At 49.5% G+C, this 25,914-nt stretch overlaps 3 protein-coding genes and 1 pseudogene across 6 annotated transcripts in view; 2 read left to right on the top strand and 2 right to left on the bottom strand.

Moving 5' to 3' along the window:
• Positions 1–1,454, top strand: part of SHMT1 (serine hydroxymethyltransferase 1) — a 28,056-nt gene extending 26,602 nt beyond the window's left edge. For both annotated transcript variants that reach the window (XM_045526913.1, XM_045526914.1), the window contains exons 10-12: positions 34–150; positions 616–726; positions 1,067–1,454. In XM_045526913.1, coding sequence (XP_045382869.1) covers positions 34–150; positions 616–726; positions 1,067–1,236 — 398 coding nt within the window. In that variant the 3' untranslated portion in view covers positions 1,237–1,454. The remainder of the gene's footprint in view (positions 1–33; positions 151–615; positions 727–1,066) is intronic.
• A 504-nt stretch (positions 1,455–1,958) lies between these two features.
• Positions 1,959–15,948, bottom strand: SMCR8 (SMCR8-C9orf72 complex subunit). The gene is made up of 2 exons (XM_045526911.1): positions 12,976–15,948; positions 1,959–7,041 (listed from the first exon to the last, which is right to left on the bottom strand). The coding sequence occupies exons 1-2, from the start codon at positions 15,333–15,335 to the stop codon at positions 6,588–6,590; spliced, it is 2,814 nt and encodes a 937-aa protein (XP_045382867.1). The 5' UTR covers positions 15,336–15,948; the 3' UTR covers positions 1,959–6,587.
• Positions 15,949–16,106: 158 nt separating this feature from the next.
• TOP3A (DNA topoisomerase III alpha) overlaps positions 16,107–25,914 on the top strand; it is a 32,965-nt gene continuing 23,157 nt past the window's right edge. Inside the window, exons 1-5 of one of the 3 annotated variants that reach the window (XM_045526908.1) lie at positions 16,107–16,524; positions 22,266–22,325; positions 23,297–23,370; positions 23,830–23,905; positions 24,680–24,788. In XM_045526908.1, coding sequence (XP_045382864.1) covers positions 16,345–16,524; positions 22,266–22,325; positions 23,297–23,370; positions 23,830–23,905; positions 24,680–24,788 — 499 coding nt within the window. In that variant the 5' untranslated portion in view covers positions 16,107–16,344. Of the gene's footprint in view, positions 16,525–20,965; positions 20,978–22,265; positions 22,326–23,296; positions 23,412–23,829; positions 23,906–24,679; positions 24,789–25,914 lie in introns of those variants that run through there. The other 2 variants (XM_045526909.1, XM_045526910.1) reach the window with 2 other exon arrangements.
• LOC123620160 lies at positions 17,186–19,291 on the bottom strand (annotated as a pseudogene).

Raw genomic sequence — 25,914 nt, 5'->3', positions numbered from 1 at the left:
TCTGCATTTCTGTGTGTTTGACATTGTTTCCAGGTGGTTCTGACAACCATTTGATCCTCGTGGATCTCCGTTCCAAAGGTACAGATGGCGGAAGGGCTGAGAAGGTGCTAGAAGCCTGTTCTATTGCCTGCAACAAGAACACCTGCCCAGGTGAGACTCTTCCTTGGTCTTCTCTTCCACTACCTCTCCCGTCTGCATTGCTTCTGGTCAGAGTTGTAGCTGATGAAGGTGTTTGGCTCTGTCCTGGCCCTGCCCACAGGTAGAAATGAAAAGACTGACACGGATCCCTGGGAGGTGGTACAGTCATTGGATGGGGAAGGCTGGGGCCCCTTGAAACCAGAGGATGCGTTTCTCAGTTGATTGTTAATAAAACGTAGGTGACACATCTCAAACCCAGACAGATGTTCACTACTGAAACAGAATGGCCAAAATGGGATTCTGCCTCCTCCTGCCTTGGGTTTGATCTCTAGTTTTTTAATCAGTTGTACTCTTCTTGCTGGATCAAGCCAGTATCCTCAGGCCCATTCTTTTTTGCTCACGTCCTTTTTTAAATGCACAGCGGTCACGGTGGTGAGTTGAGTGCAGCTTAGGGACAGAGCCCTATTTATCTTGAAGGTGACAGAAGTGCCCTGCGGCCCAGCGGACTGCGACTAGGGACCCCAGCACTGACATCCCGAGGACTTACGGAAAAAGACTTCCAAAAAGTAGCCCACTTTATTCACAGAGGTGAGGATAAAATTTTGGAAGTTTAGCCACATCTTACTTGTGTGTGGAAGTTTGATTGTGACAGTAGTTGAGACCCCACCACTGAAGGACATTCCTGTGGCAAGGCTGAGTGCTGGGGTGGGAGATAGCAAAAACCACTTAAGCACATCGCTCGCCTGAGAGGTTTTGTCTGCCCGGGGAAGGGTGTATCCAAGAACCATTTCTAAGGCGAACACTGGGGCCGAGTGCTCTCATGCTCCCCGGCTGTAATCAGGCCTTGGCTCTCAGCCACCCTTGCCCACTCCAGGCATGTGGCTCAGGATGGGCCCAGAGAGGACTCATTTGTGTCTTGCTGGCACAGGGATAGAGCTGACTCTGCATATCCAGGACGACATCGGTGCGAGGGCCAGCCTGAAGGAGTTTAAGGAGAACCTGGCAGGGGATAAGTACCAGAGCGCCGTGCGGGCTCTCCGGGAGGAGGTCGAGAGCTTTGCTTCTGCCTTCCCTCTACCTGGCCTGCCCGACGTTTAACAGAGCCACCCGCTCTGCACCTGCCTGGCACTGTTGAGGAGGACCCAGATTCCTTAGAGACAGAAGAGCTGCCCCATAGGGGACCTGTGTAGTTTCTTTGTGTGCCCTTTGAGGGAGTGTATTTTGGACTTTTTTCATGTTTCTTCACAAATCAAAATTTAAGTTCCATTGTTAGTAATTCTGGTATAGATTATTAAAAAATTCAAATTTTTGCCTCACTTTCTCACTGCTGTATATAATTATTCTAGAAAAATAAAATGCTGTGTAGCCAATTAGCCTTAATCATTTAGACAGTGGTATGGGGCAAAGCTATTAGAAGGATTCCAGGATTGTGCTACCCTTCTCTGAGGTCCTGGGCTCTCCGCTGCCTGCTGCAATAAAGAGTAGCAAGTTCACAGCTTGTGAACACTGCCCATTCTAGCCCGCTACCCAGTGGATGCCGAAGGAGAACTGAATTAGAACCATTACAACTGAAGAAGGAACAACTTCTGAAGCCACTGCTATGTGCTGTCAATCAGAACTGTAAGTTAGACGAGGCTACGCTATGTGTGCCCAGTGCAGTGGGAGGATTTTGCTCTCAGGAGCTCCAAGTACGTTGCAGAAATGATCTCCACCCACCACGGGGGGGAAGTCCCCGGTCTTGTCTGGTGTGAAAATCAACCAGGGGCTTTCCTGCCACCTGAGATAACCAACGCCCTGCTGTGCTCAGGAAACCAAATGTTACCTTCCCAAAGAAACTTTATTTTTCACATAGCTGAAGTGCAAAACATAGGTGACCATTTTTAATAAGCACAATTAAATTCTTAACCACAGAATGTCTACAAGAATTATAGCTTTAAAAAATACAACCAATTTTTATATTCCAAAAATATCTGAACTCAAATAAATTAATTTCTTAAAAAGTACACATCTCATACTATTATCTGTTTGGCATTGACTCTGGATAAACTTGTGCAGCAACACCTACGAGATACTATCACATATGTGTCAGTCACACTCCTGCACCAGCCACTGCGACTACAGCTCACATGGTGGCTTGGACTCACATCCACAGACAGGAACAGGAACATGCAGTAATAAAATAGCTCTTTTAAAAATAACAAATACGAATTCACCACAGACTATGCTTTTCACTGCAACCTTGAGGGTGGCATTTATCTCAATCCAATCTGTGACTCCAACCATCCAGTGTTGGACAGCCTGGGTGGGGCACCCTGTGGTCTCACCTTTCAAGTAGCAGCCCCTGCAACTTGGGGTCCAGCCTGCTGGCATTTACCCCATAGTGGAGACAGGTGCTGCAGAATCTGCGGGGTCTAGGTGACCAACCAGTCCCTGCATCTCTGCCTTCAAACTGGGAGTTGATAGGCTGCCAAAGCAGTCTTAAATTCTGAGGCTTCACTCCTCCCCAGCGGAAGGCAAACTGATATCTCCAAGACCCACTGTGTGCAGCCTCCACTTTGGGGCTGAGCAGACACTGCCAGGAAGTGGGGCCAACACTGCAGGTCAATCTGCTGCGGTCTTGTCCCCTCCCTACACCCATCCACCTGCCGCCTCCTTCCTTCCCACAGCTGTACCCAAACCGTAGCCAGTAAGGGCAGATCAGGCGGTGCTGGAGAACAGATGGGCTCAGGAAAACTCAGTTTGCTCAACCTTATCAGCTGAGATTGGTTTTGCTTTCCAGCCAAAAGAAATTTGAAGCTTTTTCCTTTTATCATCTCTTTTAAAGATTGCGTTATCACTTTCTATCACAGTATTGGGGCAAAGCCAGGAAGCTGGCTGGTTTGCTTCAAAGTACAAACCAAGGCACTTTCTTCTGAGCTTTTCAGGGAGGTGGGAGGTAAAGGAGGCCGGGAAAAATCTGACTGCCTGCCCTGAGGGCTCAGTTCCTCCAAAGGCCTTGCACACCTACTGGTCACTCTCCCCCACCCCACACACACAGTGCTACCAGCTATGTAGGCGCAGATGTGACAGAGCAGCAGGAGATGCTGACCCCACATGCGATGCTGGGCCTGGGGCGTGTGTTCAGCACTGCGGCGTGGGCAGGCAGGATGCATGCAAGATGGTCAGTGAGCAGACAGCTGCTCAGCCTCCAGAACCACGTGGCTCAACCGCAGCCCTGGCACTTGGGGTGGCATCAACTGGCCTTCCTAGGGTTTTGAAATGGGACTTACTTGTATAGAGTTGAAATCTACTATACTTTGAATACAGCAACTGATCTGAAGCAACGAATTTAAAGGCTAGATAGGGTATGACAGGTAAGCTACTGAGGTCTAGTTCCAAATTCTGGAGCAATGTGTGTAACTTCAGTTGTTGGAATAAATCATGGAAAAGTCACAATTTCTAAAATCCAAAGGTTCCACCAAAGGAGTGAAGTTCCTAGGGAAACAGGTGTGAGGCAGCAGCTCAGGCTGGTGTGCCCCACGCTACAAAGGGCTGCAGCCTGATCTCTAAAGTGGAGCACCTGAAAATCACCCATGCACACCTGCCCAGGTGGTTCTTCACCTAGACAGCTTCAGAAAGGGGTGGGGTGGTGGGCTGTTGGGAAAGTCGACACAAACCTCAGACAACCAGTTTCAGTACTTGGGCCCTCAATGCAGCAGGACTGAAGCAGCAAGAAGGGGTACTGATGTCATCTATTTTCTGGGAAGTGTAGTTTTTAAAGGTTTTCATTAAAACATATTAACCATTTACTAGAAGAGTACCTCAAGTGAAAATTCTTGAAGAGACTTGTCCCATGGCATATGTTCCCCCAACACTCAGGTTTATAGATGTGAGAATTCTAGTAGGTTTGAGTTCCCCAGAGTGGACGGGGGCTGGGGGGTGGGGAGCTTCACGGTTAACTGCCTCTGCCCAAGTTATGACTCGGTCCTCGTACTTTAAGATCTTTGAAAGGAAACATACTTTGCATCAAGCAATCCTTTTAAAGTGCCACAATGAAAAGTTAGCTTTCAACCAAAGTCTAAATCCTGGAGATCAAACACTAGTCGGTGAAACCATCTTTACTTAATGAGGACCCATCTCAAGGGACACCTGCCAGGTTTGCCATTTCTGTGGCTGCCCCACAGAAGTCTGTTCTGTTCACTCCCCACTGCTCTCTTGCCTTGGTGCTCAGGACCATCCTTGAGGCCAAATGCCAAGCAAATACTCCCAAGTGGACTTCTCCTTAGGACCACTGAGTGCACAGCTTTAGCTTCTAGAAGGCCATAAACCCGCTTCTGCTTTACGCAAATTTCCGAGGTGAGAACAGTGTTAGCTGTGAGTCTGAGTCAGTGAGATACGTGGGAACTCAACAGCACTGGCACCAATGATCTCTTTCTGGCCTTCCTTCCCTTCGAGATAAAATGTCCCGTGGTCATGTCCTTGGAGGCGTAAGTAGACAGCAGTTAGCTAGCCAGTGAGAAAACAGAAGCAGCATCTAGAACACGCAGGGAGGGGGTGGTAACATGAGGGAGCCCATGAAGAGAGGCAGGCTTCCTGCACATCCTGCCTCTTGTGCAGACAGCGGACGTTTCACGTTTAAAAGCTGCCAAGGTGTTCCTAGCAACTCCCCTGTGAACATGTGCCACAGGAACAGGTACAAAGAGAACCGATGAGATGTAGGCAGTGCCATTTGCCACAAAGGTTCTCGGTCACAGCCTCAGGAGCAAAATCACACACCCTGACAGGAGCAGGGACCCTGACTGGAAGCTGATGGCCAGAGCCAATGGACTGTGTCCTTGTGCCAAGAATGGGGGCAAGGAAGGGACTATAGGAGTGATGTGACACAAGCCCTCTTTTGTCACTCTCGGCTTCCACCAAGGGCTTCCGCCTCCTTGACAAGGAGAGAAGCTGGCTGCCTCCAAGACAGACCTTCCTGCATGTGGGCAGACCAGGCCTTGGCAGCAGGCCCCAGCAGATGCACAGGTAGCTGATTTGGGTCCATTTCAGCACAATTTTCATAGAACAAATTAAAAAGCAGCAGTAATACCCAAAGCTGTCCCCACTTAGGGGGAAAATACAGCTTAGAAATAAAGGAGTCAAATTGTTAAGGTTGTAGGAAACCCTCCATCTATATACCGGCAGCAACTGTGTAAGGAGCCTGAGGGAGTCTGGGGCTCACCGTCAGTGGGGCAGGTGCTGGGGGAACCAGGGGCCTCTCCTTTCATCGCAAACTCCTTTCTCGAAGGGCAGACTCACTTGGGGACCGAGGTGCACACAGCCTCCCAAAGGTAGATCCTGGTGAGTGCCAAGCAAGAGCTTGTCCAGGAAATCCCTGCCATCTGAGTTCTCACCAGCTGGCCTGACCGCCCACACCAGCTGGCTGGACACAACTGCGCTGTCACTGTGCCCAAGAGACCCTGTGAGAGGTAGTGAAGTGGTTGCAAAGGTTGCCTGGGTGAGGGCTGCAGTGTGGCCTCTGCCATAGTCCAGTGGGTCTGCAGACCTTCCCACGAGGGGAAGTGCTCACGCATTCTGGTCAGCAGGAGCCGGTGGTGGCCCAGGGGAGCTGCTGGCTGTTCCTCTCTTGCACAGCGGTGATGGCCTCATGGCACAGGGGCCCTGCCCTGTCTGCTGTGCTCTCTAGCCCCTAGGGTGGGCCTCACCACTGGCTTTGGTCATCTGTGCCCACTTCACACTGGGACTAGTGACCTCTCATTCTTGCTGACCGTGTAAGTCCCCACGCCCACTCACAGTCATGTCTCTCCCAGGTGTAGAGGTGAGGGCGGGACAGGGTGCTGCTCACGCTCTTGTGCCCTGGGGCCCATGGGCCCAGAAGATCATGCATTTTCCACTACCCGGTGGGCGCGGGGCTTTCTCCCCTCCATCTGCTTGCGCAGGGGCCTCCCCTGGGACGATGGGCTTTAGGAGACCAATAAAGGGCTGCGGCTGGGGTGTGAATGCAGCGATGGATGTCATGTCCTCTCTCTTCCACCAAATCATCATGGTTAACCGGCTGCCTCCCTTGCTGATTTTGCCACTCAAGTGTCTGCTGATGCTCAATGTGGCCAGGGTGCTCCTCCCATGCAGGCTTTGGCCTTCCCACCCGCCCTGCACCCTCCCTCACCCCACTGAGGGACTGGTAGCTTCTCTTCTGCCCTCCCTGGCTGCCAGTCCTCAGGAAGCCAAGACAACCCCCCTGCCCCCATCCAGGGGCCAACCTTCACAAGGGAGTTGAGAGCAGCTGTCACTGTCTTTCCAGATGCCTTCACAGGGAGCCAGGCTGCCACCTCCGCCTGGAGCCACTCTGGAACCACAGCTGCCAGACACCAGAAACCTCAACAGCCCAGCTCAAGCAACTGTTTGGTCATGCCAACCCCACCCCTCCCCATACCCTGAGTCACAGGTCTTGGTCACAGTGGCTGGGACCAACCTCAGATTTTGTACAAAAAGCTGGGGACGTAGTCACACCTGAGCATGGGGTGCCTGGTCCCGGGAGACTCCTGCACGTAGTGCAGCTTCAGCAGCTCGGCCAGGTACTGGACCACCCTGACGTCCTCATTCACCAGACCCAGGTTCAGCTTCAGGAAGCTTGCCTGGCGGCTGGCCAGCAACTGCTCAGTCTCCTTGTCATGGGTGGGCAGGTGCAGGTGGTGGCAGAAGGTATAGAGGAAGGCCTTGGAGCAGAGCTGGGTGAACATGCTCTGGACGTGCAGGTAGTAGGTGCTGCCCCGCTTGATCTGGGTGCGGTGGTCGGCCAGGCGGGGCACCAGGGTGCCTCTGTAGAGCGGGCAGCGCAGGGTCTTGTTGTCCAGGTCCAGGATGCTAGTGTAGCGGCTGTAGCGGCTCAAGGCGTGGAGGGTGCCGGCACCAGCGGGGGAGGCCACTCTGAAACAGACAGGCCAAGGTCAGGAGGAAGGGCAAGGGCCAGGACGGCAGAGGCAGAGGCGCCCGCCCAGCCAGCACACAGTGGCTCTTCCCAGAAGGCACACCTGCTCACCACAGTCTTCGAAAGGCTCCTTGCCACTTATGACTAAGGTCAAATGCCTTGGCTTGGCCCACAGGGCCCTTCCTGTCTGACTCCTGCTGGCCTCTGAAGCCTCACCTATTACCTCCCTGTGTGGACTCTCCTTTGGAGCCAGGTCAAGCTTTCAGTGGCGCCTCAAAATCACCAACCTTTTTGTTCTGCCTGGAATGCCCTCTCCCTCTTGTGCTTGGCTCGTGCCAGTTTAAACCTTATTCAGCCTTCCTGATCTGTCTCTGTGCGCCTCTGCTCTCATGCTGTGGCCTCGGCTAAGTTCCTTAACCTCTCTGAGCCTCACCTGTGAGACGGAGATAAGTTACTCACGGGGCCGCTGCACGGACACAGTTGAGCCTCGGCCGGGTCGGCCCTCAGTAGGTGCTGCCACTGTCACCACCACGACTTTCAGCCCAGCACTGATCACCGTGGGTCCTACTGTTTGTTCACTCATCTCTCCCACCACACAAGGAGCTTTGAGGTTCTAGAAACCCAGGACTCTATCTGATTTGGTCTCATACCCCCACTGCCTGGCACACCAGAGGCAGGAGGGCAGTATTTGCTCAGTGAGGGAAGCTGCGCTTTAAAAATCTCCCTTTAGAGCAGCTCATTAGCCAGCGGGGTCTGGCAACTGGCTGGCTGAGACTTTGCAGACTGACATACCTCAGCCATTTAGGGCTCATGCCAGACATGAGTATTGTGTAAACAGGCCTGACAGTCACTTGGGATGAAGGGACTCTCACAGTACTTTTTCCTTCCTGGGTTTTACCTTCTTGTATAGTTAACAATCATTTATTGAGCATCTACTACATGCCAGGCACTGCCCTGAGAGCCGAGACCAATGAAGAATGAACACGAATTCTCGTCCCACACAAGCTCGGGTTGACTGGGAAGACAAGACATGCAAATGCACACAAGCATGGCAAGGTGAGGGCAGATGCAGCTGGGGAGATCCGAGGGCTCATGGAGGACTGGCCTCGGAGCTGGGCCTTGGATGGGCTCTGGGGACTGCACAAGGTGTGGCAGACCACGGCAAGAGCAAGGTCACAGAGACGCGACAGCCGAGACCGACCCAGGTCATGTGTCCTGACTGTAAGGAGAGCAGTAGGCTGCGGACCACCAGGAGGGATCAGGGCCCGCAGGCAGCTGTTCACCAGGGCGTGGGGCCGTCCGCGAGACAGGCCCCTGGGCCTCAACAGGCCGACATTCCTGGGGCCTCCTCCCTCACACTCAGTCTGCTCCTCAGGTGCCCTCACCTGCCCCAAGGGGGGCCAGCCCTGAGCTCGGCATGTCTGGCCCTGCCAGGCTCTGCCGCAGCGATACACCTAGGCCTTACTTCCCATCTTCCTGTCTCAGATGACAGGGGAAGGGACAAGCCAGGCCTCCGTCCCTCAGCTACATATCACCCCAACTGAGTGCCTCCCCCTCCCCCTCCCATGCCTGCCCTGGATCACTATGACCCGCCCCAAAGCAGGCAGGACACTGAGGCCCAGGTGGTGCCATGGCTTGTCCAAGGTCACCTAGCTAGTAAGTGGCCACGCCAGGACTCAACCCAGGGCCTCTGATCCATGCTGGGCTAGCACTTTCTCCCACCAGAACTGAGCTCTGAGCTTGTCATTGCTGCTTAGTAAGCAATACAATTATCCCCGGTGTTAATTTAAAATGACAGGAGACCAGCTTGATTGTTTATCCATCTCTTTTTTTGAGACAGTCTCGTTTTGTTGTCCAGGCTAGAGTGAGTGCCATGGTGTCAGCCTAGCTCACAGCAACCTCAAACGCCTGGGCTCAAGCAATCCTCCTGCCTCAGCCTCTCGAGTAGCTGGGACTACAGGTGCTCACCACTATGCCTGGCTAATTTTTTGTTTGTATTTTTAGTTAACTGGCTATTTTTTTTCTATTTTTAGTAGAGACGGGGTCTCGCTCTTGCTCAGGCTGGACTCAAACGCCCGGCCTCAAGCGATCTTCCCACCTCAGCCTCCCAGAGTGCTAGGATCAGAGGCGTAAGCCACCGCATCCGGCCTGTTTATCCGTCTCTTATCCCAACAAATGGTTGATCCAACTAACAAGCACTTTCAGGCAGAGGGCCTAAGTTAGTTAAAATAAATAAAATAATCATCATCATCAAGGGCCAGTGAGACTGCCAGTCTGAGGTGACAGTCCTTAAAGACAGTCCATCATCTCAGCTGGTTTTAGGTGGAGTCAAAGGACCAGAGGGGGGAGACGCTCCTGGGCCACGGCTGTCGGAAGCCCAGATCGAGCCAGCACACAAGGCCAGCCCTCTACGGCTCAATCCCTTCGAGGTCAGGAAGGTCACACCACACAAAGGCACCTCACCTACTCCTCGTGACTTTTAAAGGAGGCCTCAGTCTGCCTGCGTGTCAGCACCGGGTCTGCCTGCCGGAGGGACTCGCCGTCTGCCCATCTCTAAGCACTTCTCAGGCGGGCACTGCGCACCAGGGCTTCCGACAGCTGCAGAAGGCGGGACCGGGAGCCTCGCAGAAGTTCAACGCATACAGGGGAGATGGCTGGTCCAAATCCACATGCCTAGTGGCGGCAGTACCAGGACCCGACCCAGACCACCCACTGCTCCCCGTGACTGCCACAGCTCCTGCCACAGTTTCATCTCCTGACACTCTACCATCGTGTCTGTTGCTCACCTCCCCCAGGGTTTCTTTGGCTGAGCCTGTCGCCAATCCATCCCCACTCCACTTCTGGCCCCTCAGTGGCCCTTCCAGGGACCTGTCCCCAATGACACAGGTCTCCCAACCCCACCGTGCCTCACACCTACGCAGGGTGCCAGAGGCAGATGCTCCTAATCCCCAACATCTGCGTGTGCTCAGAAGGCTCAAGGAGAATTTAATGGGAGAAGCAGCTGGACGCTTTCCCCCCTTAGGAGTCTGTGCACAGATCTCAGCTGTCACTTCCCTTGGGTCCTGGTCTGAGCCCTGCTGTCCTGGCCTGCCTTCCTCACATGGCCTGCTAGGCTGTCAGAGGAGCACTCACACTTGTCAGGCACTGATCAGATGCCCTGTGACATCTGCTGTCACAAGGTAGGTCTTGTCAGCTCCTTCTGCAGACAAGAAAACTGCCTCAGAGAGGTCAAGCTGACACCATGGTGACAGAGCCGGACGGGAGTGAGCACACTCTCCCATCACAGGATGCCCCGTGGCTGGCTCACCTTACAATTCTGGCACTGGGCAGTGTCTGGCACTTACCAACCCTCAGTATGGGGCAAACGATCACTCAGCGATCCAACCCTCTCATTTTCTTAGAGTGGAGGAGTGACTCGTCCAGGTGCCCACTGGGAACGAGCCAGTGGTAGGGCCAGCCCCAGAACTCAGATATCTTCTCCCCCACACGGGGCCAACACACTGCCCACCTGCCAGCTACCCGCCCTGCACCCTCCCAGACATCAACTGATCGTGGCCAGTCTTTGCAGCTCAGTCCAGCACAGCCCTCAGAACCCTTCTCAGCAAAGCACTCCAGCCAACTGCCCCTTCTAGAGATGGAAATTCAGGAAAAACCCCTGGAAACAGCAAGCCCCTCCCTTGCTTGGTCTTGGATAAGCCTTTTATGTTGACATGTGGATGAGCTGTCTCTACTTGTGTCATTTAGATGTTCTACTTTTTAAGAGAAAAAAACAAAGCCAAAGGTCAAGGGTTGGGGTGAGGGGAGTTGGAGAACAAACGGGTGTGTGTAAGGGATACCGAGCCATCCTTCCACAAGAACAGCAGGGAAAACTATCTGGAAAAGCCTTCCCTGTTGGGACAGACTGATTAAACCTGAGAGCACAGAGGTGGGTGGCATTGGTGCTGACGGACAGGGTCCTGGGAGGGACCCTGAACCCACCAAGCCTCAGAGTTCAGAGGCAAGGACAGGACAGTGTCCCATGAGGCCATAGACCGCCTCTCCAGGGGTCTCCCAAACACTCCATCCCAAGTCCCCACCACGGCACGCCCCCACACCCAGCCCTCACTGTGCTTCCTGACCCACCCTCAAGGTCACTCAAGAAGACCAAAGACCTCCAGGCACAGTCTCCCTCCCTTCCTGTGTGTCACTAAACTGCTCCCTTGGTACTCTTAGAACACAGGAAGGATCCCACTACCACAACGCTCATCTCCCGATTAGCAAGGCTGTGGTCGCCTGTCTGTCTCCTCTCCTGGACTATGAACTCTTCCAGAGCAGTGGCCTTGCTCAGGTACCTGCAGCTGGCACCCAGCCCCTGTCAGCACAGTCTGGAGTGGACTCTCAACAAATGATTCAAGTCAGGATGTGGAAGCCGCATTTGTTAACCCCAGCACCATGACCCCAAGTAAAGCCTAGCACAGGAATGGTTATGAAGGTCCATGTGACTGCCAGGGACAGAGACAGGGAGACTAGGGAGATGGTGACCTCATTGATATTAGAGACTCATGCAAAGATTAAGTCAGAAAAGTAAAACAAACAGTTGCTGCTAGCAGGGTAGAAAAAATTCCTTTGTCTTTTCTTTGTGGGAAGTATAGCCTGTCTGTGTCAGGAGGGACTTTGATGATCACCTACCTTGGCACCTTTGTTTTACAAATGAGCAAAGCTAACTGGTGGCTCATGAGCCTGTAATCCTAGCACTCTAGGAGGCCCAGGTGGGAGGATCGCTAGAGCTCAGGACTTTGAGACCAGCTTGAGCAAGAGTGAGACCCCATCTGTACTAAAAATTAAAAAATTAGCTGGGTGTGGTGGTGCATGCCAGTAGTCCCAGCTACTCGGAAGCTGAGGCAGGAGGATCGCTCAAGCTCAGGAGTTTGAGGGTGTAGTGAGTTATGATGATGCCACTCCATTCTAGCCCGTGTGACAGAATGAGATTCTCTCTCCGAAAAAGAAACACACAAATGAGCAGAGTGGGGTGCAAGGAAGGAAAGTGACTTGCCTAGGGTCACAAAATGGGGAGGCCAAACACAGGGCATGTACTAAGAGAGAGCCCCATGAGCCACACATAACTTGCCAAACAGTACTTGGAAGGACAGATCTACTAAAGCCCAAGTAATCCAGAAAAATGACAGAGAAAGCATTCAAGGGAGAGTAGGGACTGCACTGGCCTTTCCTCATCAAGACAGGCTTTTAAAATAAACAGGACAGTGGAATGAAAGCCACTGGAGCCCCCAGATGTCCCTTACACCACCAATGGTCACCCTATCTATCACTATCATAGCCTTTTTTAGGAGGAGGCTTCTCGTCGGTCACTTGCACCATAGTGTGAGTGTGACAGTCAGCAAGGACCTGAGATCTTGAGGTCCAGCTGTTCCCAACCTTGCTGTACACCAGGTAAATTTCATGTCTTTACCTCACTCCAACTGAATCAGAATCTCTGAAGATGAGGCCCAGGAATCCACGATTTTTTTTTTTGAGACAGGGTCTCGCTCTGTTGCCCCAGTTAGAGTGCTGTGACACCATTAAGCTCACTGCAGCCTCAAACTCCTGGGTTCAACTGATCCTCCTGCCTCAGCCTCCCGAGTAGCTGGGATCACAGGCACCCCACCACCACCTGAAACCACCAAAATCCTGGCCAGAATCCGTGATTTTAAAAATTCTCTCCAATTCTGACATAGTAGGAGGACAGACCGGGGTTGGCAACCACTTAGGACATGTAACCTCCTCACACAACAGATACAGAAATGAAGCCAGAGAGGGGAAATAGTTGCCAAAAGTAACTCAGTGAGTTGGGGTTGGGCCCTGTCTAGAAGCCAGGCCTCATGATTCTGGCTCCACCGCACCAACCTGCCTCACCTCTAACTGGCCAGGGCCCCTCCCCACCACCTGGAACCAGTTACCTCTGTAGGCCAATAAGCTTCCACTTCTGAAAATCCATAATGTGCAAAGGTGGGGAGGCCCAGTGCTTCACGGGCTTGGCGTAGCAGCCGTAGTTAGGGACAAAGATGGACAGCGCCGTCACGAGCTTCCTGACTATGGCCTCGTCTTCTCCCAGGACCACAAGTGTCCTCCCACTGAGCAGGGAGTAGATGGCTGGGTGGGCAAAGGGGTACTGGCGGATGAATCTTAAGGCGTTCTGGCCAGCCCTCTTTTTATGCCTTTCAGAAGACAGGCCAGCAGGATGGGCAGAGGAGGGGATCCTGTCCGAGCTGGTGGAGGCTACACTGCTCATGTGGCTGGTGGTGTCTGAGTAGTTGTCCAGGCTAGTCTTGCTGACATCCCGGCTAGCCAGCAGATGGCTTGGGTCCAGTTCATAAGCAGGGAACCCCTCGCAACTGTTGTCTCGGGAAGAAGGGCTGGTGTTTTCCACTGAAAAGTCCACATGGAACCCCTGGTCCTTCTGCCTGTGGCGCTGTGGGGGAATGCTTACCACTCCATCCTCATCAGAGAGTGCGTGGGCTGGAGTAGAGAGAGGCACCAGCTGACCATCACTCTCCTTCCCAATACAGCAGGAGGAGTCTATTTGTGATGGGGTGTTTTCTAAGCTGCCTTCCTCTGCCTCACCCAGCTCTGGAGGACTGATGTTTGCCCGGAAGTTGATGACCCCCTCATTATCATCTGCATATGATTCTTCGTTAATGGCACTTGGGTAGCTGGCCTTAAAGTCATCAGGGATGAGGGCCTCCGAGGGGCAGGTGCTGAGGACTTCAATACTGTCCTCGCTGATGGTCCTGTGGCTGACTGCTTTGCTCCGGACTACCTGGGGGCTCAATGGTACTGTGAGGCTGGCCTGGCTGTCGGACTTAGACAGCACAGAGGTGGATTTCTCCGTGCCCAGAACCTCGATGCTTTCACCGCTGCTGATACTCCCTTTCATATCCATATCCAGGTAGTCCACATTTTCCTGGGGGTCACAACTGCTCAATTCTGTCACTTCCACTTCCTTGTACTCCTCATCCCCAAGTTCCTGCTCCATCTTAATCAGCACAGACTCCACACTGGACTTGTAAGAACCAACACTAATTAACACTTTAGGAATTGGGCATTCTTCAGGAGACATGGAAAGCGGCCTGTCTTGACTGGGCTTAGAGGGTATGCTCTCTCGTTTCTCCACCATCCTGTCATCAACCTCCACAAAGTCTTCAAAGAGGAAGTTTGTAATGTGCTGTTGTTTTAGAAGTGCTCTGTCAATCTGACTGGTCAGGAGGTAGCACAGGTCTCCTCTGAACATGTGCTCGATGTGACTGAGCTGAGCCAGGGTCTGGGTGAAATACTCAGTGTCACAGAGCTCCTCCAAGGTCTTCAACTTCTTGTCAAAACACTTGGTGGACTTTGCTTTGATGAGTTTTGGCGTGTAGGCTGGTCTGCAGGTGTAAAGGTCTGTGTTAGCAGATTCATCAGGGTTAGAGGTAGTGGATGCCTGGTCAGCCTGATCCTGGGTGTGCACTACCTCACGAGAACACAAATCAGACCCCTTCAACTTCCGATGAGGATATGAGCGGATCTGCTTCAGCAGGTCTTGATGTTCAATAATGGACTTCTCCACACTGGCCAGTTCATTGGCTTTCTCAATTGCCTGAGATGAGTAAAAGCCTTTGTCGTTGGCTTTCTTCTGGATCTCTGTTTCTGTGTGCAGCACTGTCCTGGTGTAATCCAGGTCTTTCAGCTTTTTTTCAAGTTCCCCAGCAAATGCCTTCCTGTTGCCAGTCTTCAAGCACTCAGAAGCTTTGGAAAATTCAGCCGAAAGCTCCTGGAACTGCTGCATGATTTTATGCTGGTCCGCGGAGATATAAGCCATGCAAAAGGGCCTCACGAAGCCACGGGCTTCCAGGTCGTACAAAGTAAGGTGGTGCACGTATGCAAAGGCTCCCTCCTTGGAGTCTCCCAGCACCACCTTGGAGTCCTCCACGAAGTTCAGCTTCGGGTATGCAGAACCAGGAGGATGGCCCACGAAGGAAGCCTGATAATCCACAGACATGATACGCAGAGAGAAGTAATTGAGATCAAAAGTGCCAAAAACTTTGGTGTCATTGGGGATGGTCAGTAAGGGTTGGGGTCCCACCTGCTCGGAGAATTCGGAAATAAGAATGAAGTCCCTGGAGAATTTGGCCCCAGACAGTTTGGACCATGGGTTGGCACCCTGGCTGGCAAAGGGAAAGAGCGGCACGGAATACTCCTCGGGCAAGGCCGGCTCATTGTTAGGCTCTTCCTCGTACTCGTCCTCTTTGGTGAAGGCCACTACGTCAGGGGCGCTGATCATATTTCCAGATATATGGAGAAAACATTGAGAAGAAGTGGGAAAGAAGACGGCGTTATCAGACGCGGGGAAGACAGCCCTCTAGAGAAGGAAACGAAGTCCTGACGGCCCCCTTTGCGCCCCCCGAGGTCCTAAACTGCTTCTCACACACCCGAGGACTCGAACTCCTGCGGCCCTCTCAGAGGTGTAGCTCCTCCGGAGGTCTCATGAACTCCAAGGCCGGAGGCCCAGAAGACCCGGGTGGCTGGCTGCTCTCCTTCCTCCGCTTCCTTGGGCAAGCGCGGCGGCACAAGGAACCTCCAGCGAGGTCACTTGCACTTCTCCAAACCCACCGCGAAAGCAACAGCCCCCGCCCTGAACCGATGTCTACAGCAAAGCTACGGGCCGCCGCAGGGGTCAGCTAAGCGTTCCCGCCCCCACGGCCCCAAGGGCAGAAACCGTCGCGGATCCTAGGACGCCACAACCTGGAGCCAGCTACCGCGGCGCCGCCATCTTGGCATCACATGACTCTTGGTATCTTTGCCGCATGACCCGGAAGCGTCCGTGCAGAGTTCCGAGCAGAAGGAGAAAAAGACTGTGAAAAAGAGAGCCCCAAGGACTGGACTGTCCAGCGGCCCCTCCCAGGGACCTGTCCGATTAACCAACCACTTTCGGGAATGAAGGAAAAGTGGGCGGGAAGGAAACGCGGACAAGGTTTCCGGGGTCGCGGGGCAGTCTGGGAGTTGTAGTTCGCCGTCGCTGTAGAGCGTGCGCCTGGCGGAAGTGGCCCGAGAAGGCGGGCGGAAGCCGGATGCTAAGGTGCGGGTTTGGGGAAGAACCCCGCGGTGTGGGCCTAAGGAAAAGCGTGGTGGTTAGAGTTCCGAAGCCCAGCGGGCTGGTGCCAAGGTAACTGGAGCGCCGGCAGCTCTCGGAGGCTCTAGTTCCCTTACGGCGGGCGCCGGGCGGCCCTCGCCGCTGGTTTCCCCGGCATGCACAGGCACCCGGGGGGCGGCTGTGGGCCTGGGGGCTCGGAATGACCCTCCCGCTCGCCCGCTACGCGCTCCGGTGGCAGGGACCGCCCGGAGGCCGTGCCTTGTCCCGCGCCGTCATGGAGGTGGCCTTCCGAGGCGTGCGGAAAGTCCTCTGTGTGGCCGAGAAAAACGACGCGGCCAAGGGGATCGCCGACCTGCTGTCCAGCGGTCGCATGAGGCGGGTAAGAAAGCGCGTTTCGGATCAGCTGCGCTCATTGAGGGAGGCCCACCGAGCGGGACAGCGTGGTGGGCACCCGGAATCGAAATGAAAGCGATTTCTCCCGTTTCTGAGACCTCGCTGCCTTTTGCCTGGACTACTGACGTGGTCTCTTGTCTGCCTTCCCAAGCCCCAGGGTGCCCTCGGACTGACGGGCGTTTTAAAATGTAGTTCAGACGTTTTACTCATTTGCTTGAAGACCTTTTGTTTTTCTTGCCTACAGCAGCGTTTCCAAACTTGTCTGGTCCTCGGAACTGCACTGGCTATTCTTTGGGTCGTGGGTGAGACGGGGAAAGTCTGTATTTTAACATTCTTTTCCTCGCGATTCTGAAATTCAGTTCAGTTGGGAACCACTGACGAGATTCCTTTGGCGTTCAAGCTCTGACCGATCGTCCCCTAGCTAACCTAGCTCTCCCCATCCTGGGCCGCAGCGCCTGCATTCTGCACCCGTGTGACTTTACCGTCTCGAAGTGAACACTGACTGGGCAACACTGCAAGGTTTGGGGATTAGAGGTGAAATCAGCCCTGTTCCCACCCCTGTGAGCTGATTCTGAGAGGCGCAAGTAAGGGATGAGAATGTGTTCTACCCACACGGAAGGCACAATGAAAAGGAAGATTAAAAAGTGTCATAACTGGAGGTGACACAGGGGACCTTAAAAGCTATTCAGGAAAATCAAATAACCAAAATGGATTCTGAAATGGTTTTCGGGAGAACATTTCTAAGAGCATGGGTGGATGATCTCTGCTCCCTTTTCTTTACAGATCCCAGGATCCTTAGACCTTTTTCCAGTTTAGGGACAGTGGGAGCTGGAGCCAGGGTTGTGTGAATGCTGGCTGAGAGTTTCACCTCTTTCCAGTACGAAAAATTCTGGTGACCTGCCCCAAGGTTTGCCCACCTTCTAGGATCCTGGGCCTCTTAAGACCTACTCCTAACTTCTTTATCCTTCAGGGCTCTGCTGAAATCTCAACATTTCTCTTTCTCTCTCTCTCCCTCACTCCCTCCCTCCCTCTCTCCAGTCCAGAGGTCTTTCTTAGAGTGTTTAATGTACACATTAATTTTCTTGGCAAGAATCTTGCCTTTAACTTGTTTACAACAATGCTAACAGCATGCTGTGTAACATTGTAGACCTTTCCAGTTTTGTCATGGTAAGATTTGTGGAGCATTCCTTTCCTTCACTTCCTTTCCCTTTTCCCTTTTTCCTTTCCTTTCCTTTCCTTTCCTTGACAGGGTCTCACTCTGCAGCCCACTCTGGAGTGCCGTGGCATGACCATAGTTCACTACAACCTCAAACTCCTGGCTTCAAGGGATTCTCCTGCCTCAGCCTCCAGAGTGGCTGGGACTGTAGGTGCACACCACCAAGGAGCATTCCTTTTTGAACAGCACCCATTGATATCTGCAATATCACCTGTTTCGTAGATTCTCATGTGTGTGGCCAAAGGAATAACTCCATGTTTTCTAAAAGGCCTAAGGGTGTCTCTCCTCTTTCACTTTGTGTTTTTCATTTGGCAAATTACTGGAAGATTCTGACCAAAAGGGAAGGCTTTTTTTATTTAACAAGTTTTATTGTTTTTACATACAGAAAACTCAGCAGTGTACATTTAACCCATTTAGTGGCAAGTTCTTTTTTTTTTTTTTTTTTTTTTTGAGACAGAGTCTCACTTTGTTGCCCGGGCTAGTGTGAGTGCCGTGGCGTCAGCCTAGCTCATAGCAACCTCAAACTCCTGGGCTTAAGTGATCCTACTGCCTCAGCCTCCTGAGTAGCTGGGACTACAGGCATGCGCCACCATGCCCAGCTAATTTTTGCTATATATATTTTTAGTTGTCCAGATAATTTATTTCTATTTTTTAGTAGAGACGGGGTCTCACTCAGGCTGGTCTCGAACTCCTGACCTCGAGCGATCCACCTGCTTCGGCCTCCCAGAGGGCTAGGATTACAGGCGTGAGCCACCGCGCCTGGCCTAGTGGCAAGTTCCTTAGCCTTTGCCTTTGCCAGTTTGGTAATGTGAGCTACAGATTTTGGACCCAAGACATTGCCTCCCCAGTGATGGCAGATCTCATCATATCTGTCATTGTAATTGGCCCTGATAGCTTCTGCTGGCTTTCTCAGGGCTCCTTTGTCTTCCAAGTTAACCTATATGAAGGCTACAGTAGTGCAGGTCGTTCTGTGGACTAGATGTCCCAGTCTTGCCTTCCTTTTTATAATGCAGTAGGGAACCTCTATCCTTCAACACCGGGCTTGCAGGAAGACAGCCAACTTGGTGGGATCCGTATCATGTTCGATCACCACCAACTGAGCCTTCTTGTTCTCTGCCAATGTGGTAATAGTATTAACACCCGCTTGAAAGACAGGTGGTCTCTTAGTGGGGACATCCTTTTTGCTAGCAGCTTCTCAGCCCAGGCCAATAGTCTGTGCCTCTTGCTTTGTCTCTTGTGTGCACTTGCGGTCCAGCTCGAGCACTTGAGTAGCTGTTTAGCAGTCCTGGGTGAACTGGTTAATCACAGGAGGCACTTTGAGCCACTTACAGGCAATAGCTTTTTGCTGCTGCAGTTGGTTATAGTGGGGCCATTTGACAAAGTGGATGAGGTCCCTTTTGTGCTGGATGTCCTGTCCAGTGCCAGAATTCTTAGGCCTTTTCTCAAATAGGATTTGCCACCTTCTTGGCCTTCTACTTCTTCATGACAGCAGGGCCTAGGCCACATTCTTCCCCTTGGGCTTCTTTCCTTTTGGCATCTTGAGCAGCTGAAGGAGAGACGTTGCTTAAATGTCTCCCCAAGGAAACTTTCTCTCACCACATCCCCGACTGTGGGACCATTAATGACATGCTGTCAATGCACTCCATTCTCCTGCCTGCAGTGCATCTACCTGCTAACGGTTAAATTATGTAATGTGCAATTATTTATTTGATTTATCACCACCCCTCCATGGACTTTGAAGCGCCAAAGGACAGGGACTAATATAGTGTCTGAAATACAGATTTTCAATAAATATTTGTTGGATGAATGATGAACGTTTGAGCTGAGCTTTAAAAGTGTTACTAGGCAGGCCGGGCGTGGTGGCTCACGCCTGTAATCCTAGCACTCTGGGAGGCCGAGGCTGGTGGATCACTTGAGGTCAGGAGTTCGAGACCAGCCTGAGTGAGACCCTGTCTCTACTAAAAATAGAAAGAAATTATCTGGCCAACTAAAAATATATATAGAAAAAAATTAGCTGGGCATGGTGGCGCATGCCTGTAGTCCCAGCTACTCGGGAGGCTGAGGCAGTAGGATCGCTTAAGCCCAGGACTTTGAGGTTGCTGTGAGCTAGGCTGATGCCACGGCACTCATTCTAGCCTGGGCAACAAAGTGAGACTCTGTCTCAGGAAAAAAAAAAAAGTGCTACTAGGCAGTGGATTCAGTGTAAAGAGCAACCCAGGGGCTTGAAACAGCTTGGCATGTGCAGAAATAGACGTTAGGGGTGGCATGCGGTTGGAAGAAGAGCCAGTGAGTTAAGCAAGAGAAGCAGTTGAATGCAGACCATGGGGATATTAAAGAGCCATGTAGATTGTGTGTAGGTGCTTGAGTGTGGTAAAATGCACATAAAATTTACCATTTAAATCATTTTGAAGTATATAATTCAGTGACATTTAGTACATTCACACTGTTGTGCAACCATCACCACTTTCTATTTCCAGAAGATTTTTGTGACCCCGAAAGGAAACCTCATGTCCATGAAGCAGTCACTCCTCCTTACGTACTCCTTCCAGCCCCTGGCAACCAGGAAATCTAACTTTCTGTCCCCATGGATTTGCCTATTCTGGATAGTTCCTGTAAATGGAACCACACAATACATGGTCTTTTGTGCCAGGCTTTAACTTACTGTAATGTTCTTGAAGTCCATCGACGTTGTAGCATATATTGATTCTTCATTCTTTTTTATGGCTGAATAGTATTCCATTGTATGGGTAGATCAGATTTCATTTTACCACCCATCAATTGATCAACATTTGTGTTTCCACCTTTTGGCTATTATGAATAGAGCTGCTATAGACAACTCATGTATTAAGCTTTTGTTTGAATAACTATTCTGTTTTGAATTCTTTTGGGTAAATTCTTAGGAGTGGAATTGATGGGACATGTAACTTTGTTTAACTTTTTGGGGAACCACCAAACTGTTTTCCACAGTGCCCAAAGCATTTTACATTTCCACAATGTTCTAATTTTTCCACATCCTCAACAACACTTATCTTCCTTTTTTTGTTTTAATTACATCCCAGTAGGTGTGCAGTGGTATCTCATTGTGGTTTTGATTTACATTTTCCTAGTGACTGAAGACATGGAGCATCTTTTCATGTGCTTGTTGGCCATTTGTTTATTTTCTTTGAAGAAATGTTGGTTATACTTTTAATGTCATACCCAAGAAATCATTGCCAAATCCAAGGTCAGAAAGATTTCCTCCTATATTTTCTTCTAAGAGTTGTATACTTTTAGCTCTTACATTTAGGTCTTTGATCCATTTTGAATTAATTTTTGTATATAGTGTGAGGTAAGGGTCCAAATTCATTCTTTTGCATATGCATATCCAATTTTCCCAGCACCATTTGTTGAAAAGACTATGCTTTGGATGCCCGTTGGACGGACTTAGGCACCTCTAGTCCCAGCTACTCAGAAGGCTGGGGCAGGAAGATCATTTGAGCCTAGAAGTTTGAGGCTGTATTGTGCTGTGATAGCACCTGTGAATAGCCACAATACTCAAACGTGGGCAACATAATGAGACCTCACTCTCAAAAAAAAAATCAATTGACCATTGATGTTTAGGTTTATTTCTGGACTCTCAGTTTTATTCCCTCATTATATATGTCTATCCTTATATCAGTACCACACTATTTTGATTACTGTAGCTTTGTAGTAAATTTTGAGCCTCCTGACTCAGCCTCCTGAGTAGCTGGAATGACAGGCATTGGTTATCATGCCTGGTTACACACAGAAAAATTGTCTTTTTGAGACTGAGAATCTTCTAATACTGGTCTGTCTTGGCCCTTGAACGTTTCCCCAGTTTCCAGTTGGCCTTTCTCTTGTTTTCTATTCCGTGTTAGGCCCTTCATAGGCCTAACTGCTTTTAATGTGTTTGTGGAAGAAGGTGGGATCTACTCAGAGAAGGTCTTGATGGTCCATAATTGCAGCCAAAGAAGCACTTTATGGATTAGATTCCAGTTCTGACTGGGACTTCATAGTGTCATTGGATTTTGGAGCCAGAAGGGCCCTCAGAGATAACTTCATTCCGGAATACATTGAGGCTTAGAAAGCTGAATGACTTGCCCGTGACCACCAGTTTATTGGTGTAATTGTATGGCCAGGAAACAGCAGAGATGTACGTGAAGGAAGGAGAAAATCATCAAGGGACCCGTCTTACTCACTTCTCTGCCATTAAGTTGTCATGTGACCTTGGAAAAGTCCATACTCATCTATATAAAAATATTATGTTAGCTGATCTCAGGGTTACCTTTCAGTATAAAAACTCTAGATTCGATCAAGTATATGCTTGGTAACTATTTCTGAGGGGCCACTTAAGTGGTCTTAATAATTTAGCCTAGTTTTTAATCTACAGGAAATACTATTTTGCATTTTTAATCTCACTTTTCAGGGTTTTGCTCGATCTTTATGCTGAGGAGTTATTTGTTTTATTAACATAATTTTTATTTTTTACTTATTTTTGTTTTGTTTTATAGAGAGAAGGACTTTCTAAATTCAACAAAATCTACGAATTCGATTATCATCTATATGGCCAGGTAGGTGTTGAAATATTTCCATCATAAAGCTGAAGTGTGCTTTCAGATCTGTGTGCCATTTTAGTGTACATCCCTTGGGGTTTCAGCTATAGCTAAAAAGAGCAGCTGTTTACTATACATCTTCCTTAAATTGCTTGTATTTTAGAGTTCTTTAATCAAGAAGTAGCCTGGCTGTATGTAGAATACGTCACTGTCTTAAGAATAATTATTGCTATGACCTAAAGATCTTTGGTTACAGGTGATCATTCTATGCTTTATAAAGAAATTTAATAAAATATAACCAAATTTCTTCTTTTTAATAAAATATGGTCTCATATCAGCTGTTTCTAGTGAACAAACTAATATATAATAGTTTGAGGAAATTTTAAATGATACAGAAGACATCATGGTACTAGAATTAAAGTGGTGATAATCTTACATCATAGATGTTAAAAAAATGGTGATTATATTCTGTGGCTTTTGGCTTGGAAGAGTTTTTTGTGTTTTTATTTTTAGGAGTTTTCTTTTGTTTGGTTGGTTGGTGTTTGTTTTTGTTTTTATTTATTTATTTTTTTTGAGACAGAGTCTCACTTTGTTGCCCCAGTTAGAGTGCAGTGGCGTCATCACAGCTCACTGCAACCTAAAACTACTGGGCTCAAGCAGTTCTCCTGCCTCAACCTCCCGAGTAGCTGGGACTATAGGCATGTGCCACTACACCTGGCTAATTTTTTCTATTTTTTGGTAGAGATGGGGTCTCATTCTTGCTCAGGCTGGTCTCAAACTCCTGAGCTCAAGTGATCCTCCTGCCTCCCAGTGCTAGGATTACAGGCATGAGCTGCCGTACCTGGCCTAAAAAGCTATATTTATGTTTGTTTCTTCCCAATCAGCTGAGGTTGGTTTTTTCCCCTTTAATAGAAATTTCTCCCTTTTGTTTGAATGATTTGGCAAAATATAACTGCAGAAAGACTAACTTGAGTTTTGTCATCATTCAGAATGTTACCATGATAATGACTTCGGTTTCTGGACATTTGCTGGCTCATGATTTCCAGATGCAGTTTCGAAAATGGTCAGTACAATTCCTGGGGGAAGGACTTTCAGATTATTACAGTAAGTTTTGAAATATTACAGGAATTTTGAGGCATGTTGATCTTACTGTGTAATTTATAATACTAAGAAAACCTAGAATCATCTGATTCATTGTGAATTTTTATGAGACCTTTAGAATAAACAGCCACTTTTAAGTGTTCTCCCAGAATAGCCAGACCTTTTTCATGCAGTAATGAGGTTGCATTTATCCAAGTGCAGATGCTCACGAAAGGTTCCAGAATGTCTTAGCAGCTCCTGTTGATTCTCCTGGCAAAGCAGATAGTGTGCTCTGCAGAGGGCCGTAGCCTTGCTTTCAGTCTGCTGGGACTGCTCCTGTTGGGGATCCACCCATGAATCCCCTGGAGCAGTTCACTGTCATTAGAGTGGAGGGTTCTCCATCACGTGCTGAGGTAGGACTCTGTGTTTTTTTCTTTTCTAGGCAGAGCTGCAACCCCCTTGTCCTCTTTGAAGCAGAAATTGAAAAGTACTGCCCAGAGAATTTTGTAGACATCAAGGTGGGGTCTTTTGAAGACATTTGGCACTGAAGTTGGAACAACCATAGAGAATCAAACTGACTGATTTCTGTATTTTTAATGCATCGAAATTTGGAGATAACATTTTCTGCCACACTTAGTACCATGATTTAAAAAGTAAACTACCCATTGTATAAATAAGGCTGTTTAAACGTAGTGGCCAAGGGACTGAAGCAAGCCCTTTTTATGAACAGTAGTTTATATCCTAGGAATAAGTATGATTAAATTATTCTGGCCATCATCCCACCCCTAGTTAGAACAGAAGAGGCTGCAAAATGTAAATGGTTGTTTGACAGTAAATTGCCAGTTCTCAAGCAGTCAGGGCACCTACACTTATGATAATTCACTGCTGACTGGGAAACCTTCTTGGGATGAAACTCAGTTGGTGTTTATTTTTTAACCGGGGCATAATCAGAATCACCTAAGTTATAAGTGTGAGAGCTGAGTTTTAGTTCTGTCATATAGATGAAGTTGTATTAAACCTTCTATCTTCCCTCCATCTTCTAGAAGCTCATTTGTGGGTCGGCAGGGTTGTACTAGTGACCTCGTCATTAGCGCTAGTAAGAGCAGGCTTCTTTGATCTCTTTCCCTCACCAAAATGGTGTGCTCCAAGAACAGCATTGCTCGTTAGTCAGGTCCCTTAGATGTTGAGGTGTAAAGTTTTAGATGTTGAGGTGTAAAGTTTTAGATGTTGAGGTGTAAAGTCATTGCTCTGGGATTCTGTTCTCACCGCTCTTTCCCCACTGTGAACTTCAGAAAACTCTGGAACGAGAGACACGGCAGTGCCAGGCTCTGGTGATCTGGACTGACTGTGATAGAGAAGGTGAAAACATTGGATTTGAGATCATCCATGTGTGCAAGGCTGGTACGTGCTGCTCTGTGTCTCTCCACTTTGGAGCCCCGTAAATAGCGTTCTCCGGTGTCTGCGTACACGTGGCCGTGGCTGAGTTCCTCTGCAGATGCTCTTCATCCTGGAGCAAATCACTGAACCCTTGGGAGCCTTGACTGCCTCTTGTGGGGCAATGTGACTGCTTCCTAGGTCTGCTATGGGAATTAAATGAGTTACTGATAGTGTAGACCTTTTAGCCCAGGGCTTATTCCTTGTTAGGTACAAGTAGTTCCGCAGCTTCTTAAGAACAGGCACTTTATAGTCTATTTTTTAGAATCATATTGAATATATGCAGAAGAATGGATATATCATAAGTACAAAGAATAATTCTAAAATGTTCTATTTTCTTAATCTCCCATATTTGTTGTACAATGCCTAACTTTTAATACTAATATATCATTGTTAAAGTGGATTTGAATGGCTCGGACAGGGGTAATGATTTCATGTAACTTAGAGGAAGTGATAAACAGGCCATTCTCTGGCTCAGAGGGTGGGGTTACTATTTTCCTGAAGAGGTTTTGTGTTGAATGCTTTGATGACTCCTGGAAATTTAAATGCATTAACTTTCAAATATGATGTGTATGCTTGTGTTCTTTGGTGAAGGGACATGAAATTTCCCCACAAGACTCTTTAATTGACAGAGTTTTTGTTTTGCCTAAAGGCCTGAGAGAGCATTAAGGTTGAAGTCTCAAAAGGCTCACCAAGTGAATGGTAGTTAATCGCTAAAATTCACTCCGCAGTTATTTCTGACATCAGTTTGAAGGTTATATGATGTTTCCCTCTTAGACTTTGTGTACTATTGATTTAACATACAGGTAAATCGGGCACGTCACAGCTTGAACTGGTTTGCCTTTATTTCAAGGTAGTTTAAAAGTGAGCCCCAGGGCCGGACGCGGTGGCTCACACCTGTAATCCTAGCACTCTGGGAGGCCGAGGCAGGCGGATTGCTCGAGGTCAGGAGTTTGAGACCAGCCTGAGCAAGAGCGAGACCCCGTCTCTACTAAAAATAGAAAGAAATTATATGGACAGCTAAAAAAAAAAAATACGCATATATGTATAGAAAAATTACCTGGGCATGGTGGTGCATGCCTGTAGTCCCAGC

The sequence above is a fragment of the Lemur catta genome, chromosome 15 (genome assembly GCF_020740605.2).
Source record: "Lemur catta isolate mLemCat1 chromosome 15, mLemCat1.pri, whole genome shotgun sequence".
In the NCBI taxonomy this organism is placed as follows: Eukaryota; Metazoa; Chordata; class Mammalia; order Primates; family Lemuridae; genus Lemur; species Lemur catta.
Note: the sequence above shows the minus strand (reverse complement) of the source record. Positions and strands in the feature narration are given on the sequence as shown.